Raw genomic sequence first — 12288 nt, 5'->3', positions numbered from 1 at the left:
AAATAACAGGCTTTTTCTCTTCAAAATTTAAAATAAGGTCTGACTGCAACAGTGTAGTTGAATCCCTATAGATGCATTCTCTCTGTCATTTTATGTTTAACAGTTATATTCACTTTTATTTTTCAGTTTTGCTGCCTCATCTCCTGAAGGTGTGCCTCTTTCTGTCACCCTTCAGTAAATCACCAAATGGCCCTTTTTATGTTTGAGCTGAGACAGTGAATGCCAGCAGACTATTTCACCATGAGGAGGATTATAGTTACTCTTGAATCTGTCCTTACATGCAGGGGTTACTAGATAGTGATCAGGGGATGATTTTCTCCTCTACTGGGGCCAATGTTCCCCACCACCTAACTTCACAGTACTTCACATAGACTGTCAGCCTTTGGGGGCCACTGTCCTTTCTCCTCAGCACTACTCATACCCAGTCCCATTATTAATGGAAGTGATCTGGCTGCCGCATACTGTAGGTGGCAATTTTCATGCGTATAGCATCTACTGTGTACAGGATGCAGTGGCTAGAATCAATTCAAGTAGCCGCAGTGCTTAGGAAAGAGGAAAGAGGGGAAGTGGGAAATGGATGACAATGAAGGGAAGAGGAAAGGAAGAAATGGATGGTAATGGAAGGAAACGGACGGCAATGAAGGAGGGGGAATGGATAGCAATGAACGGTGAGAAATGGAAGGGAGAAAGGAGAGGAAGTGACAATAGAGAATTGTGAGAAAGGATGGAAGAAACTGGAAGTGGTGTTTTGGGGGAGAAGAGGAAAGCTGGAAGCACTTTGGGGTGGGGAAAGGTTCAGATTTCTTGCATTAACTGAGGGGGTCAGAGTGCCAACTAAAGTGATTGGAGTGGCAAGAGAGTGCCAGTCTGAACTAGGGAGGGGGGGAAGAAGAATTCCAGCTTGAACAGGGGAGTGTGAAAGAATGCCAGATAGAATTAAGGGGGCAGAAGGAGAGGAGTGCCAATATGAATGGAGAGAGTTTGAGCAGAAGAGAGGGCCTGCGTTCACCTCTTCTTTCCCCAAATGGGAGGGAGAAGTGCCCACACCGCCTTATTCATCCAAATGAGGCATCAACCACTCTTCCAGGGATTACACCCCCCCCCACCCCCCCCCACCCCTTTCTGGTGGTTGTATGGGTGGCAAGGAAATGGGGTGGCTTGCGGGCTGCACCTCCTCATTAAGATTTACATCTGACAGTCCTCAAAGGGTTGTCCTGTGGGGCTAGGGGAAGAAAAATCAAGGTCGAGGAGGTGGTATTGGGCCTCACAGCCCTGTTTTCCCAATGTTTCTGCTGCTATCCCTGCATAATTTTGAGGTAGCATAGCAAGCACAATATTGGCCAGCGTTTCTGTGAAAGTGTGTAAAGTTGGATGGGGTTCAGTGTTTGAAATGGGTATGGATGGGATAGTGTGCCTCTGAACTGGGGTGGGGGAAGAGGCAGTTGGATAAGGCAGAGTGGGGGTAATTTTCACCTTCACCATCTGGGCAGTAATTTGGTGGAGCAGATCGACCACCCATTGTAGAATCTGTCCAATTTTTATCCCATTGAAATCAATGGGATAAAAACTGCCTGCTAGCACTCATAAGGTTATGAAGACTGGAGGGTGCCTCGCACCAATATAACCTTACTCCAGCAAACATTAGTTGCACTGCAGTAATTTAGCTTGAAACTGTTCTGGTACTGTGAAATCACTCTCGATATATGAAATTCTTGCTGTATTAACATTGCTTGTGATGTAAGAAAACTTGAATTCTAAAAGCTTTCTCCAGAATTGCCAATTTATTTTTTGTGTGAACCCTTGTTCTTCAATTTATGAATGTACACCCAACACCACACTCTGCTTCATTTTGGCAAAATACAGCTAATCATTTTACACCTTGCGAGGACGGTATTACTCCTCCTTCCTGCAGTGGTAGCTCATCAATGGTAGACAATGTCACCATACAAAGGGGCCTGGGAATGGTGAAAGGCCAACATACACTTGGTTGTAAAATGCTATCTCATCCACGGCAGCTCAATAGCACAGCTTGTTGCAGAATGGTAGAATGAGTTGATGGGGGTGAATTTCTGCCAGGGTTCTCCTGTACACAGTTTCCTGTGGTTTCCATGGCTCTTTCGCCAAACTTACAGCAGATGAGCGGGGAACCTCTGTTAAAATCCATCCCCCAACATCTGCAGTGTCTGTGTTGTGGAGTTACTTATCTTAGGCAGGCTGTGAGGGAGATTTGCTGAGCAGCTCTAAGGGGTTACCCCAAAGAAAGGGAAAGAAAGTTGTAAGACAAGCCTATATAGGTTACTAGAAGACAGATTGCAGAAAGATATTAGATCAGGTCAACTTGGGTAAAGACATGCCTGGTGTAGTCCTAAGCCATGCAAGACACAAGATCTGAAGTTCCATCCCTGGTCTGTGTTCAGTTAGCTGATCTCAGCAAGGGCAGCAGTTGCGGTACAAGTATTCCTGGAGTATGGAGGGAAAAACAATCAGCCATAGTTCCTGCTCCTGATCACTTTCCAGTAGCTCCTGGAGGAAGGTGCACTGTACAGACATCAGGTAAGGACAGGATTGGGGTGAGCAAGATATCTTGTACAATCAAATAGCCTGCTTTACTTTATGGTTTTCTTAAAGTACTGTATTCTGTTCCATGGGTTTCACAGCATTAACTATGGGCCAATTTGTTTCAGTTTTTTTTCCACTGAATAGGGCAAAGCTATCCTGGAATGGTTAACAATTTTGTATCTGCTTCTGTTTCTGTTACAGAATGGCGAGCCAATAAGGACGCAGTTTTCACTGGGGAAGTTTGAAATTAAGCAAATGGGAACCAAGTTTATGCTTTCTGTGAAGAACTTAACCCAGAAAGATGCTGGCCAGTACACCTTGGTAGTTGGGGACAAAAAATTCAATGTACAGCTGAACGTGAGAGGTACCCAGTGCAGACACAGGAGAAGTTTATCATAAAGAATATTTTGCATGAGAGGCTTGTAAAGCTGTGCAGTGGCTCAGTGGGTAAATGCCCTGTCCTAAATATCCATCCCCCACCGCTGGGACTGCCACTGATCACTATTTTCCCAGCTGCTACATGCAACTGGTGGTGGTGGGGGCAAGGGGATTGGGAGGTTTGGGTCCCTGGTGGATTTTCCTGCTGTTCAACCTGGTTACCGCTGCTACCCAGGACCACCATGTGGAAGGTGGTGGTAGGCCCTTTGAAGTGGCGGTAATGGCTCCAAGGTCCCCTACCTTGTAGTGGCCTCCCCTCCCTCCAATCTGGCCTCCGCTTCGTAGGTCTCAGTCTCTGTCTCTTCTGGTGCTGTGAGTGTCAGCCGTGGCCCAGTGGTAGCATTCTTGCCTCTGAGTCAGAATGTTGGAGGTGCAAGTTCCACTGCAGAGACTTGAGCAGGCTGACACTCTAGTGCAGTATAGAGGGAGTGCTGCACTGTCGGAGATGCAGCCTTTCGGATGAGACATTAAACCGAGGCCCTGTCTGCCCTCTCAGGTGGACATAAAGGATCCCATGGCACTATTTTGAAGAAGAGCAGGAGTGTTCTCTTCAGTGTCCTGACCAATATTTATCCCTCAACCAAAGTAACTAAAACAGATTATCTGGTCATTATTATTTTGCTGTTTGTGGGACCGTGCTGTATGCAAATTGGCTGCTGTGTTTCCTATATTACAACAGTGACCACATGCCAATTCCTCTTTAATTGGCTGTAAAGAGCTTTGGGATGTCCTGATGTTGTAAAAGGAGATATAAAAATACAAATCTTTCTTTTATTTTAGTGGAGGTTCCGCTGCAGCACTGCCGGAATTTTATAGCTGGGCACTGACAGGCTCCTTCTTGGCAGCAGAAGTCCTTCTGGGAACTCCCTGTGCATCAGTAATGAAGCATGACCCAGAGCAATGGGATGGGTTTGAAGTGGCTTTGGAGTTGCTGGTGGAAGTCCTCCTCTGCCAGAACATCAGGCCGAAGAGGAGAATCCAGCCCCTTGACTCCTTAGGGCAAATTTTTTTTTGGGTCTGCACCCAGGAGCACTGAATTGCTTGGGCACAGCGAATATCAGAAAATCGAGCAGGTTCCTTTGTAAGTGTATGCTCAAACCCACCCAGTTTTCCAATATTTGCGGCATGCGTGCAATCCAGAATGCCAAGGTGTAGACCCAGGAAAATCTCTCTTGTCTCAGTTCTTGATTCTCAACCTGCTTTGGGTAGTATGAGTCACTGAAAATCTTGTGAATTGGATTCCCTTGATTCCTCCACCTCAGTTATAGCACCACATGTAGGTGAGGTACTGAAACCCTGGAGGGAAAAGGCTATTGCCCAGCGCACCCTATAACGTTGGTAATGGTGTCAATTTTTTTTGTCTGATTATGCTCCTGTGAAGTGCCTTGGGACATTTTACTACATTAAAGGCGCTATATAAATGCAAATTGTTGTTACTACACAGCAGCAAAGTCATAGCCCAGGTGGTCTTGACTTCCTAGCTGCAGGTTGCAGAGAATGAAAAGGAAAACAAAATGGTGGAATAGCAATAAAGATAATTGAATAACACAGGCTTCATTTCTGAGAGTCTGTTTCTAAGTTAAACCTGATGCTGTTCCTTTGCAATTTTTCTCACAGATGACCCACTGAAATTTGCGGTAGATCTGAAGCCTATCAAGGTGGTGGAAAGGCAAACAGGAACCTTTGAGTGCCGCTTCACTAAGAAGGTGCCGGCTGTCATGTGGAAGTTTCAGGGTGTTGAGGTGAAACGAGATGACAAGCACGATATCACAGTGTCAGAGGATGGGCTGACCCACACTCTGAAAATCAAAGATGTGCGACCATGTGACATCGGCCAATATAGCATTTCCACGGGAGACCAAACCTCTTCATCAGAACTGCACATAGACCGTAAGTTTTAACACTGAGCTATTAAGGCGGGCTGGTTAACTGACCAAGACCTTGCTGCAAATACGCCTCTTTGCACCTCTTCTCTCCATGACTGGGGGTGGGGGCATATGGTGGGACACCCAGTGATTTTTACTGAAACTGGTAGAATCTGTTGCATTGTAACTGGTGATGTTCAGATTAACCGTGCCCAGTTATACTTAATAGATCTTGAAGCCATTATTACGGTGTAAAAATCAGCAAAGGATGTTTCTTCCCATTTAACCCACATTAGTAAAAACTGAAACACTCTCATCCTTCTACCCATTCATTCACTGACTTTTACCTGATGATCACTTGATGTAGACAGTCTCTAACTGCACACTGTCTATGCAGGGGCTTCCACTGCCAGTACTAAGGTGCCGTTATCCAAGTTGTGCACCATGTCTGATTCTGAATCCTTATAAACTGTCATTTTTGTTGTACGGCTCCTCCATGCCATCCTGAACATGGCAGCCAGGACTGGATTTAATTAATATGGCTACAATTTCTGCAAATATAGAAGCTATCTGAGTATTGACTTGCTTTTAAATCAGTGGTGAAATTGCATTCACCATATTATTTCACCACCATTGCTCAATCTGACATTAGCAGAAATTTGTATGACATATAGTGTCTCTCCATTGTCCCTTGTCATGGTGCTTTATACTTTAGAACTGTTGGTTCTAAGCAGTCTGTAGGCAGAAGTTTTGTGTGTGTGACAATGTGAAGTTCTGCTCCAGTGACATGATAAATAACATGATGAAAGAACTGCCTGCCAATGGTTGCAAGACAATGAAGGGTGGTTTTCTGTCCTCCAAACTGTCCTGCATGGCTAATAAAGATTAGCGGTGCTTCCATATTGGAAGGTGTTAGGACTGCCTGTCCTCAAACTCACCAACAGGAGAAAAATCCAGGTCCCAGTGTTCAAGCCTGACCCTTTTATAACATGGTGGGATTGTGAACTGATAACCTTCACTAATGCGCCAAAATTGGCGAGGAAATTCACAATATCTATAGGTGTACTTGAACCTACTTGTCTAAGAGCAAAGAGCATTAGTGTGCCAGTGTTTGCCTGTGCAGTCATAGCCTATGGGTTCAGGCCCATAAATCTTCAAAGAAAGATTACTTTGAGCACACTGTTTTTGATGAATGGGTGAATGTGACCAATGCAACTCTTGTGTTCACTATTATATAGTTAATAGCTTTGTTAAAATACTGAACACAGGAATTTCACTCAAATGCATTCATCCATTTGTAAAAAAATTAGCGCACAGGATAATTTCAACCCCTCAGTGAGTTCCCAATCTCAGCCAAGTTTACCATCCTAAGCAAGCGAGTGTCAAGCATTTCCTCTGGAGAGAGAAGGTGATTCAACCCATATCGCCCCCACCTGCATCCAGTAACTAGTTTCAGGGCACAGTAATATTGGAGGTGTGGAAGCAGAACATATTGGGGGATAATTTTCATCTTCACAATCCGGACGGTTATCTAGTGGAGCGGATCGCCCACCTTTCATAGAAACCGCCCAATGTTCCTTGCTTTGAAATCAATGAAAATAAGGGGGTTCTACAATGGGCAAGTGATCTGCACCGTCAGATTACCACCCAGGCGGTGAAGGTGAAAATTATCCCATCTTCAGTAGGGGCTTCTGGAACTATGTATGCATATGTGGCATAGGTGCTTTGGAAGAGGAGATAAAAACTGAAGAGGCAAGAGCAGTATAATCACAGTCACATATCAGGGTGTGTAATAGCTGATGATTGAGGACAGAAGTTTGCAGAACTTGAGCTGCCTGTTCCCAGATAAAATCCCCTGTGTTCTTGAACTATTTTTTTGTTTAATGAAGACTATACAGTGACTGAATAACTACTCTTGATGTCCTTTTGCCTCCGCAGGGCTCCCCATCCAGTTCACAAGTGCCTTGAAGAATGTACATGTGAAGGAGAAAGGCAAAGCTCGACTGGAGTGCGAACTGAGCGCCAAGGATGTCCGAATCATGTGGTTAAAGAATGGCAAAGAAATCACCAGGTCCCCAAAGTACAATATGATGCGTGAAGGAAGACGGGTCGAGCTGACTATTGATGATGCCGAGCTCGATGACTGTGGAGAATACACAGTTGTTGCTATGCAAGACAGTGACGAGCGACAGTACACCAGTTCCTCCACATTAACTGTTCAAGGTAAGAAGAGAAACATTTTTAGGAGCAAGAAAAAGCTATCAGATCCAACAAGCCTGTCCCGTTTTGATAAACCAACCCCACTGACCCACCTTCTCATCGTATCAGAGCTAAGCGATTCCACAACCAACAGATCAGATCAAAGCTCTGCAGTCCTGCCACATCCAGTCGTGAATGGTGATGGACAGTTAAACAACTAATGGGAGGAGGAGGCTCTGTAAACATCCCCATCCTCAATGATGGCAGAGTCCAGCACGTGAGTGCAAAAGACAAGGCTGAAGCGCTTGCAATCATCTTCAGCCAGAAGTGCCGAGTAGATGATTCATCTCAGCCTCCTCCCGATATCCCCCCCATCACAGAAGCCAGTCTTCAGCCAATTCGATTCAATCCACGTGATATCAAGAAATGGCTGAGTGCGCTGGATACAACAAAGGCTATGGGCCCCGACAACATCCCGGCTGTAGTGCTGAAGACTTGTGCTCCAGAACTAGCCGTGCCTCTAGCCAAACTGTTCCAGTACAGCTACAACACTGGCATCTACCCGACAATGTGGAAAATTGCCCAGGTATGTCCTGTCCACAAAAAGCAGGACAAATCCAATCCGGCCAATTACCGCCCCATCAGTCTACTCTCAATCATCAGCAAAGTGATGGAAAGTGTCATCGACAGTGCTGTCAAGCGGCACTGACTCACCAATAACCTGCTCACCGATGCTCAGTTTAGGTTCCGCGAGGATCACTCGGCTCCAGACCTCATTACAGCCTTGGTCCAAACATGGACAAAAGAGCTGAATTCCAGAGGTGAGGTGAGAGTGACTGCAACATTTGCCCGAGTGTGGCAGGGAAAACTCTCCAGTGGCTGGAGTCATACCTAGCACAAAGAAAGATGATAGTGGTTGTTCGAGGCCAATCATCTCAGCCTCAGGACATTGTTGCAGGAGTTCCTCAGGGCAGTGTCCTAGGCCCAACCATCTTCAGCTGCTTCATCAATGACCTTCCCTCCATCATAAGGTCAGAAATGGGGATGTTCGCTGATGATTGCACAGTGTTCAGTTTCATTCGCAACCCCTCAAATAATGAAGCAGTGTGTGCCCGCATGCAGCAAGACCTGGACAACATCCAGGCTTAGGCTGATAAGTGGCAAGTAACATTCATGCCAGACAAGTGCCAGGCAATGACCATCTCCAACAAGAGAGAATCTAACCACCTCCCCTTGACATTCAACGGCATTACCATCGCCGAATCCCCAACCATCAACATCCTGGGGGTCACCATTGACTAGAAACTTAACTAAACCAGCCACAGAAATACTGTGGCTACAAGAGCAGGTCAGAGGCTTATTTGGGAGATATGAGAATGAGCAACCGAGCAGGTATTCTGTGGCGAGTGACTCACCTTCTCACTCCCCAAAGCCTTTTCACCATCTACAAGGCACAAGCCAGGACTGTGATGGAATACTCTTCACTTGCCTGGACGAATGCAGCTCCAACAACACTCAAGAAGCTCGACACCATCCAGGACAAAGCAGCCCGCTTGATTGGCCCCCCATCCACCACCCTAAACATTCACTCCCTTTCACACCGTAGCTGCAGTGTGTACCATCCACAGGATGCACTGCAGCAACTCGCCAAGGCTTCTTCAACAGCACCTCCCAAACCCACAACCTCTACCACCTAGAAGGACAAGGGCCGCAGGCACATGGGAACAACACCACCTGCTCATTCCCCTCCAAGTCACACAACATCCCGACTTGGAAATATATTGCCGTTCCTTCATCGTCGCTGGGTCAAAATCCTGGAACTCCCTACCTAACAGCACTGTGGGAGAACCTTCACCACATGGACTGCAGCGGTTCAAGAAGGCGGCTCACCACCACCTTCTCAAGGGCAATTAGGGTTGGGCAATAAATGCTGGCCTTGCCAGCAACACCCACATCCCATGAACAAATTTTTAAAAATCCCTCAATCCCTTTCTCTCCGAATTGCCTTTTGAACTCATTTATGGTATTCACTTCAGTGTGCTTCTCTGGTAATTTACTCTATTACCCTTTGAGTGAAAGACTTCCACCTGACTTCTTTTCTTCCTCCTAACTTTCTCACTTTAACTTGTGTCCTTGATATTTGAACTCTTCACCTGAGTGAACAGTTTGTCTGGATTAATTTTGATAATCTCGTCAATCATCTTAACATCAATTAGGTCAATTTGAAGTCTGATCTTTTCCAAAGAACTAAAGCGTAACTTCTCTATCTTTTCCTTGTAATTTAAATGTCTGATACATGAGGTGATAACTAGAGAGTATGGTGTCAAACCACTGTACACTTCATGCCTGTGAAAAACAGCCAAATTCACAAAAGCATTCTCCAGCCAAACTGTAACTGGATTGTTTATTTAAAGGTACCCTCACTCCATGGATGAAGTAGAGGTGGAAGTGTAGTTGTGAGACAACTTTTGTGAAAAAAATAAAGTTAGAAATGAGGTGATAGTTGGAGAGTGTGGAGGGATTAAGGGTGGCAGTCTTGAAGGAGGGTGGGACAGTGCTGAAGGAAAGAGACAGGTTGACAATGTCAGCAAGCTATGGGTCTAAGGAAGTGAAGCTGAGTAGTTAGGAATTGAATTGGGGGAGGATTGAGTCAGTAGACGATAGGCATCATGAAAGCAAAGACTATGTTAACAGCTGAGAGGGAGATGGTAGAAAAATGGCAGAGAATGGAATGGGTCACCTGTCACAGCTTGGTTTGGTAGACAGCAGCAGGAAGAACTGTGAGTTAAGTGTAGGAAGAGAATGTCACAGACAGTCAGAGGAGGCAACAGCAAATATGAGGATTGCCTTGATTTTGGATACAAAGAAGTCCACGAGTTCCTCACATTTAGTGTCTGAGGAAAGGATGGGGCTGTGGAGGAAGGAGAACTGAGTAGGCGGTTTGTGGTGGAGGAGAGGAGTTTGCTCTCCATGTTGACCTTGGAGTAATAAGCAGGACAACAGTAAGAGGATAACACTGGAGAAGGCAAATAAGAAGTAAGAATACAAAATGAACAGCTCAAGGCTAGAGGGCACAACACATGACAGAGATCAAATGTGAGGATGTGCATTTAGGAGTGTAGGCTGAAGAAGATATGTAATCTGAGTGATGTGAGAGTGTGCACTCGGAAGAATGAGAGTATGTGATTGGGATAGGGCTGTAGTGCATGATTGAGAGGTTTGTGATTAGAATAGGCTAAAGTGCATGATTCAGAGAGTGGGAGAGTTTTTGGGAGGAGAGTATACAATTAGGAGGGCATGAGAGTGCTTATTCAGGAGATATGAGAATGCACGATTGAGCAGGTATTAGAATGTGCATTCAAGAGGGTGTGAGAAAGTGTGATCAGGAGAGTGTGAAAGTGCACAATCAGGAAGTGTGTGAGTGTGTAATTGTGAAGGCATGAAACGGTGTTTAGGAGGGTAAAGAGTGTATGGTTGGAAAAGTGTGAGTCTGATCAGGGGGATTTGAGATTGTGGAACTGGCAGAGTGCACGATTGGGAGCAAGTTGGAATGTGTATTCAGGAGGGTGCAAGTGTGCGATTGGGAAGGTGTAAGAGTGTATGATTGGGAGGGTGTATGAGTATGTGATTGGGAGATTATGTGAGTGTATGATTGGGAGGAGGTGAGTGTGTGCAACTGGGAAGGTGTGAGAGTGCATGATCAGGAAGATCTGAGCATCTGTGATCAAGAAGGTGTGAGAGTGTTTAATTTGGAGAGTGTGAAAATGTGTGATCGCGAGGATGTGTGTGCTGTCAGGAGGATGTGTGAATATGCAATTGGGAGGGTGCATCAGTGTGCTATTGGAACGTGTATCAGTGTGCGATTGGGAGCATGTGAGACTGTGATCAGGAGAGTGTGATAGGAAAGAAGTGAAAGTGTGCAATCAGCAGTTTGTAAGAGTGTGTGTTTGGGAATGTGTGAGAGAATGTGATTGGAAGGGTATTTGAGCATACGATTGGGAGGGTGCGTGAGTATGGGATGGGGAGGGTGTGAACAGAGTGTGCTGCAACTGTGGTTTGCACCACACATTAACATCAGTTTCATCTTCACACATTTCCAGATCGGTTTGCCACAGTAAAGAGTGGAATGTCCGATGCCCACCCTCAGACAGGCCAACCTGCGGAATTCTGTGTGGTACTAAATGATGAGAAAGTTGATGGAGTGTGGCTAAAGGACGGGAAAGAGGTATGTATATGTGAGCATGCAGATGATTATTATCAGTTACAGTAAAGGGTCAAGACTGAGAAAACTTCTATCTCGTTACATTATGATTGTTGTGCTGGCTGGGTGATATTGATAATAGGCTACAGTTGGATGAGGTATGGGTAGTTAGTTTTATCCCCCATCCACTCCTACACATCACTCTGAGTTTGGAGGGTACCCTCCTTGGCTGCAGACTTCTCTGTGTAGCAGTAGCAATTCCATTTGCTCAGCAGCTAGAAGGTATAATTGATCTAGAGTGAGATGTTCTGAGTGCACATCAAGATGTGAAGGCACTACTCCTCCAGGACACTCTCCTGATTGATGCAGAGGAAAACTGTCTAAACTCACCAGATTCCTGGGGCCAGGCAATACAGGGGACCAAAACACAATTGCAGTAGGGTGAAAATAATCCTGCCCCACTAAACACACAATTTTCTCCATTCTCCCAAAGGCACTAACTCCTTCTGGGGTTTGGTTTTATAGGTCTATATGTAAACCCAGACAGCAATATCTAAAATAATGTTGCTCACAAAATCTAGGCCTGAGTGTTGATGGGTATCACAGTCAAGCCTGATCCTACCCTCACCCAATGTCCAAACATGTGCATTTTCCAGGAGCATTCATTGAATAGTGATCAGGAATCAGTGTGCCTCAGCTCAGGCACAATGAGGCCAATGGCAGCACATATATTGATTAACTGGTGCCCTGTCTGACGGTTGAGGAAAGCCCACTGTAGTAGCACAATGAGTAACTCCACAATGAAAAGAGCTAGAGAAAGCTAAGACCTATTACAGATTAAATTGCTTAAAGTAAAAGGATGAAATGATTTGAACTTCATGTGAATCCCACTTAGAAGCACCAAGGCTAAAACTGTTGCCTTCCATTTAATAGCAAGTAAGGCTTTCAGAAATTGGTAATGACCATTACTGCATTTTTTTTCTTTATTTTATCATCAAGTGTTTACATTCATCTCCATATTTTATG

General features: G+C 45.2%; 1 protein-coding gene across 1 annotated transcript in view; it reads left to right on the top strand.

Moving 5' to 3' along the window:
• Nucleotides 1–12288, top strand: part of LOC137327677 (immunoglobulin superfamily member 22-like) — a 62039-nt gene that overhangs the window by 16836 nt on the left and 32915 nt on the right. The window contains exons 8-11 of the mRNA XM_067993481.1: nucleotides 2761–2923; nucleotides 4615–4887; nucleotides 6801–7085; nucleotides 11162–11286. Coding sequence (XP_067849582.1) covers nucleotides 2761–2923; nucleotides 4615–4887; nucleotides 6801–7085; nucleotides 11162–11286 — 846 coding nt within the window. The remainder of the gene's footprint in view (nucleotides 1–2760; nucleotides 2924–4614; nucleotides 4888–6800; nucleotides 7086–11161; nucleotides 11287–12288) is intronic.

Source organism: Heptranchias perlo, chromosome 12 (genome assembly GCF_035084215.1).
Source record: "Heptranchias perlo isolate sHepPer1 chromosome 12, sHepPer1.hap1, whole genome shotgun sequence".
Taxonomy (NCBI): Eukaryota; Metazoa; Chordata; class Chondrichthyes; order Hexanchiformes; family Hexanchidae; genus Heptranchias; species Heptranchias perlo.
Note: the sequence above shows the minus strand (reverse complement) of the source record. Positions and strands in the feature narration are given on the sequence as shown.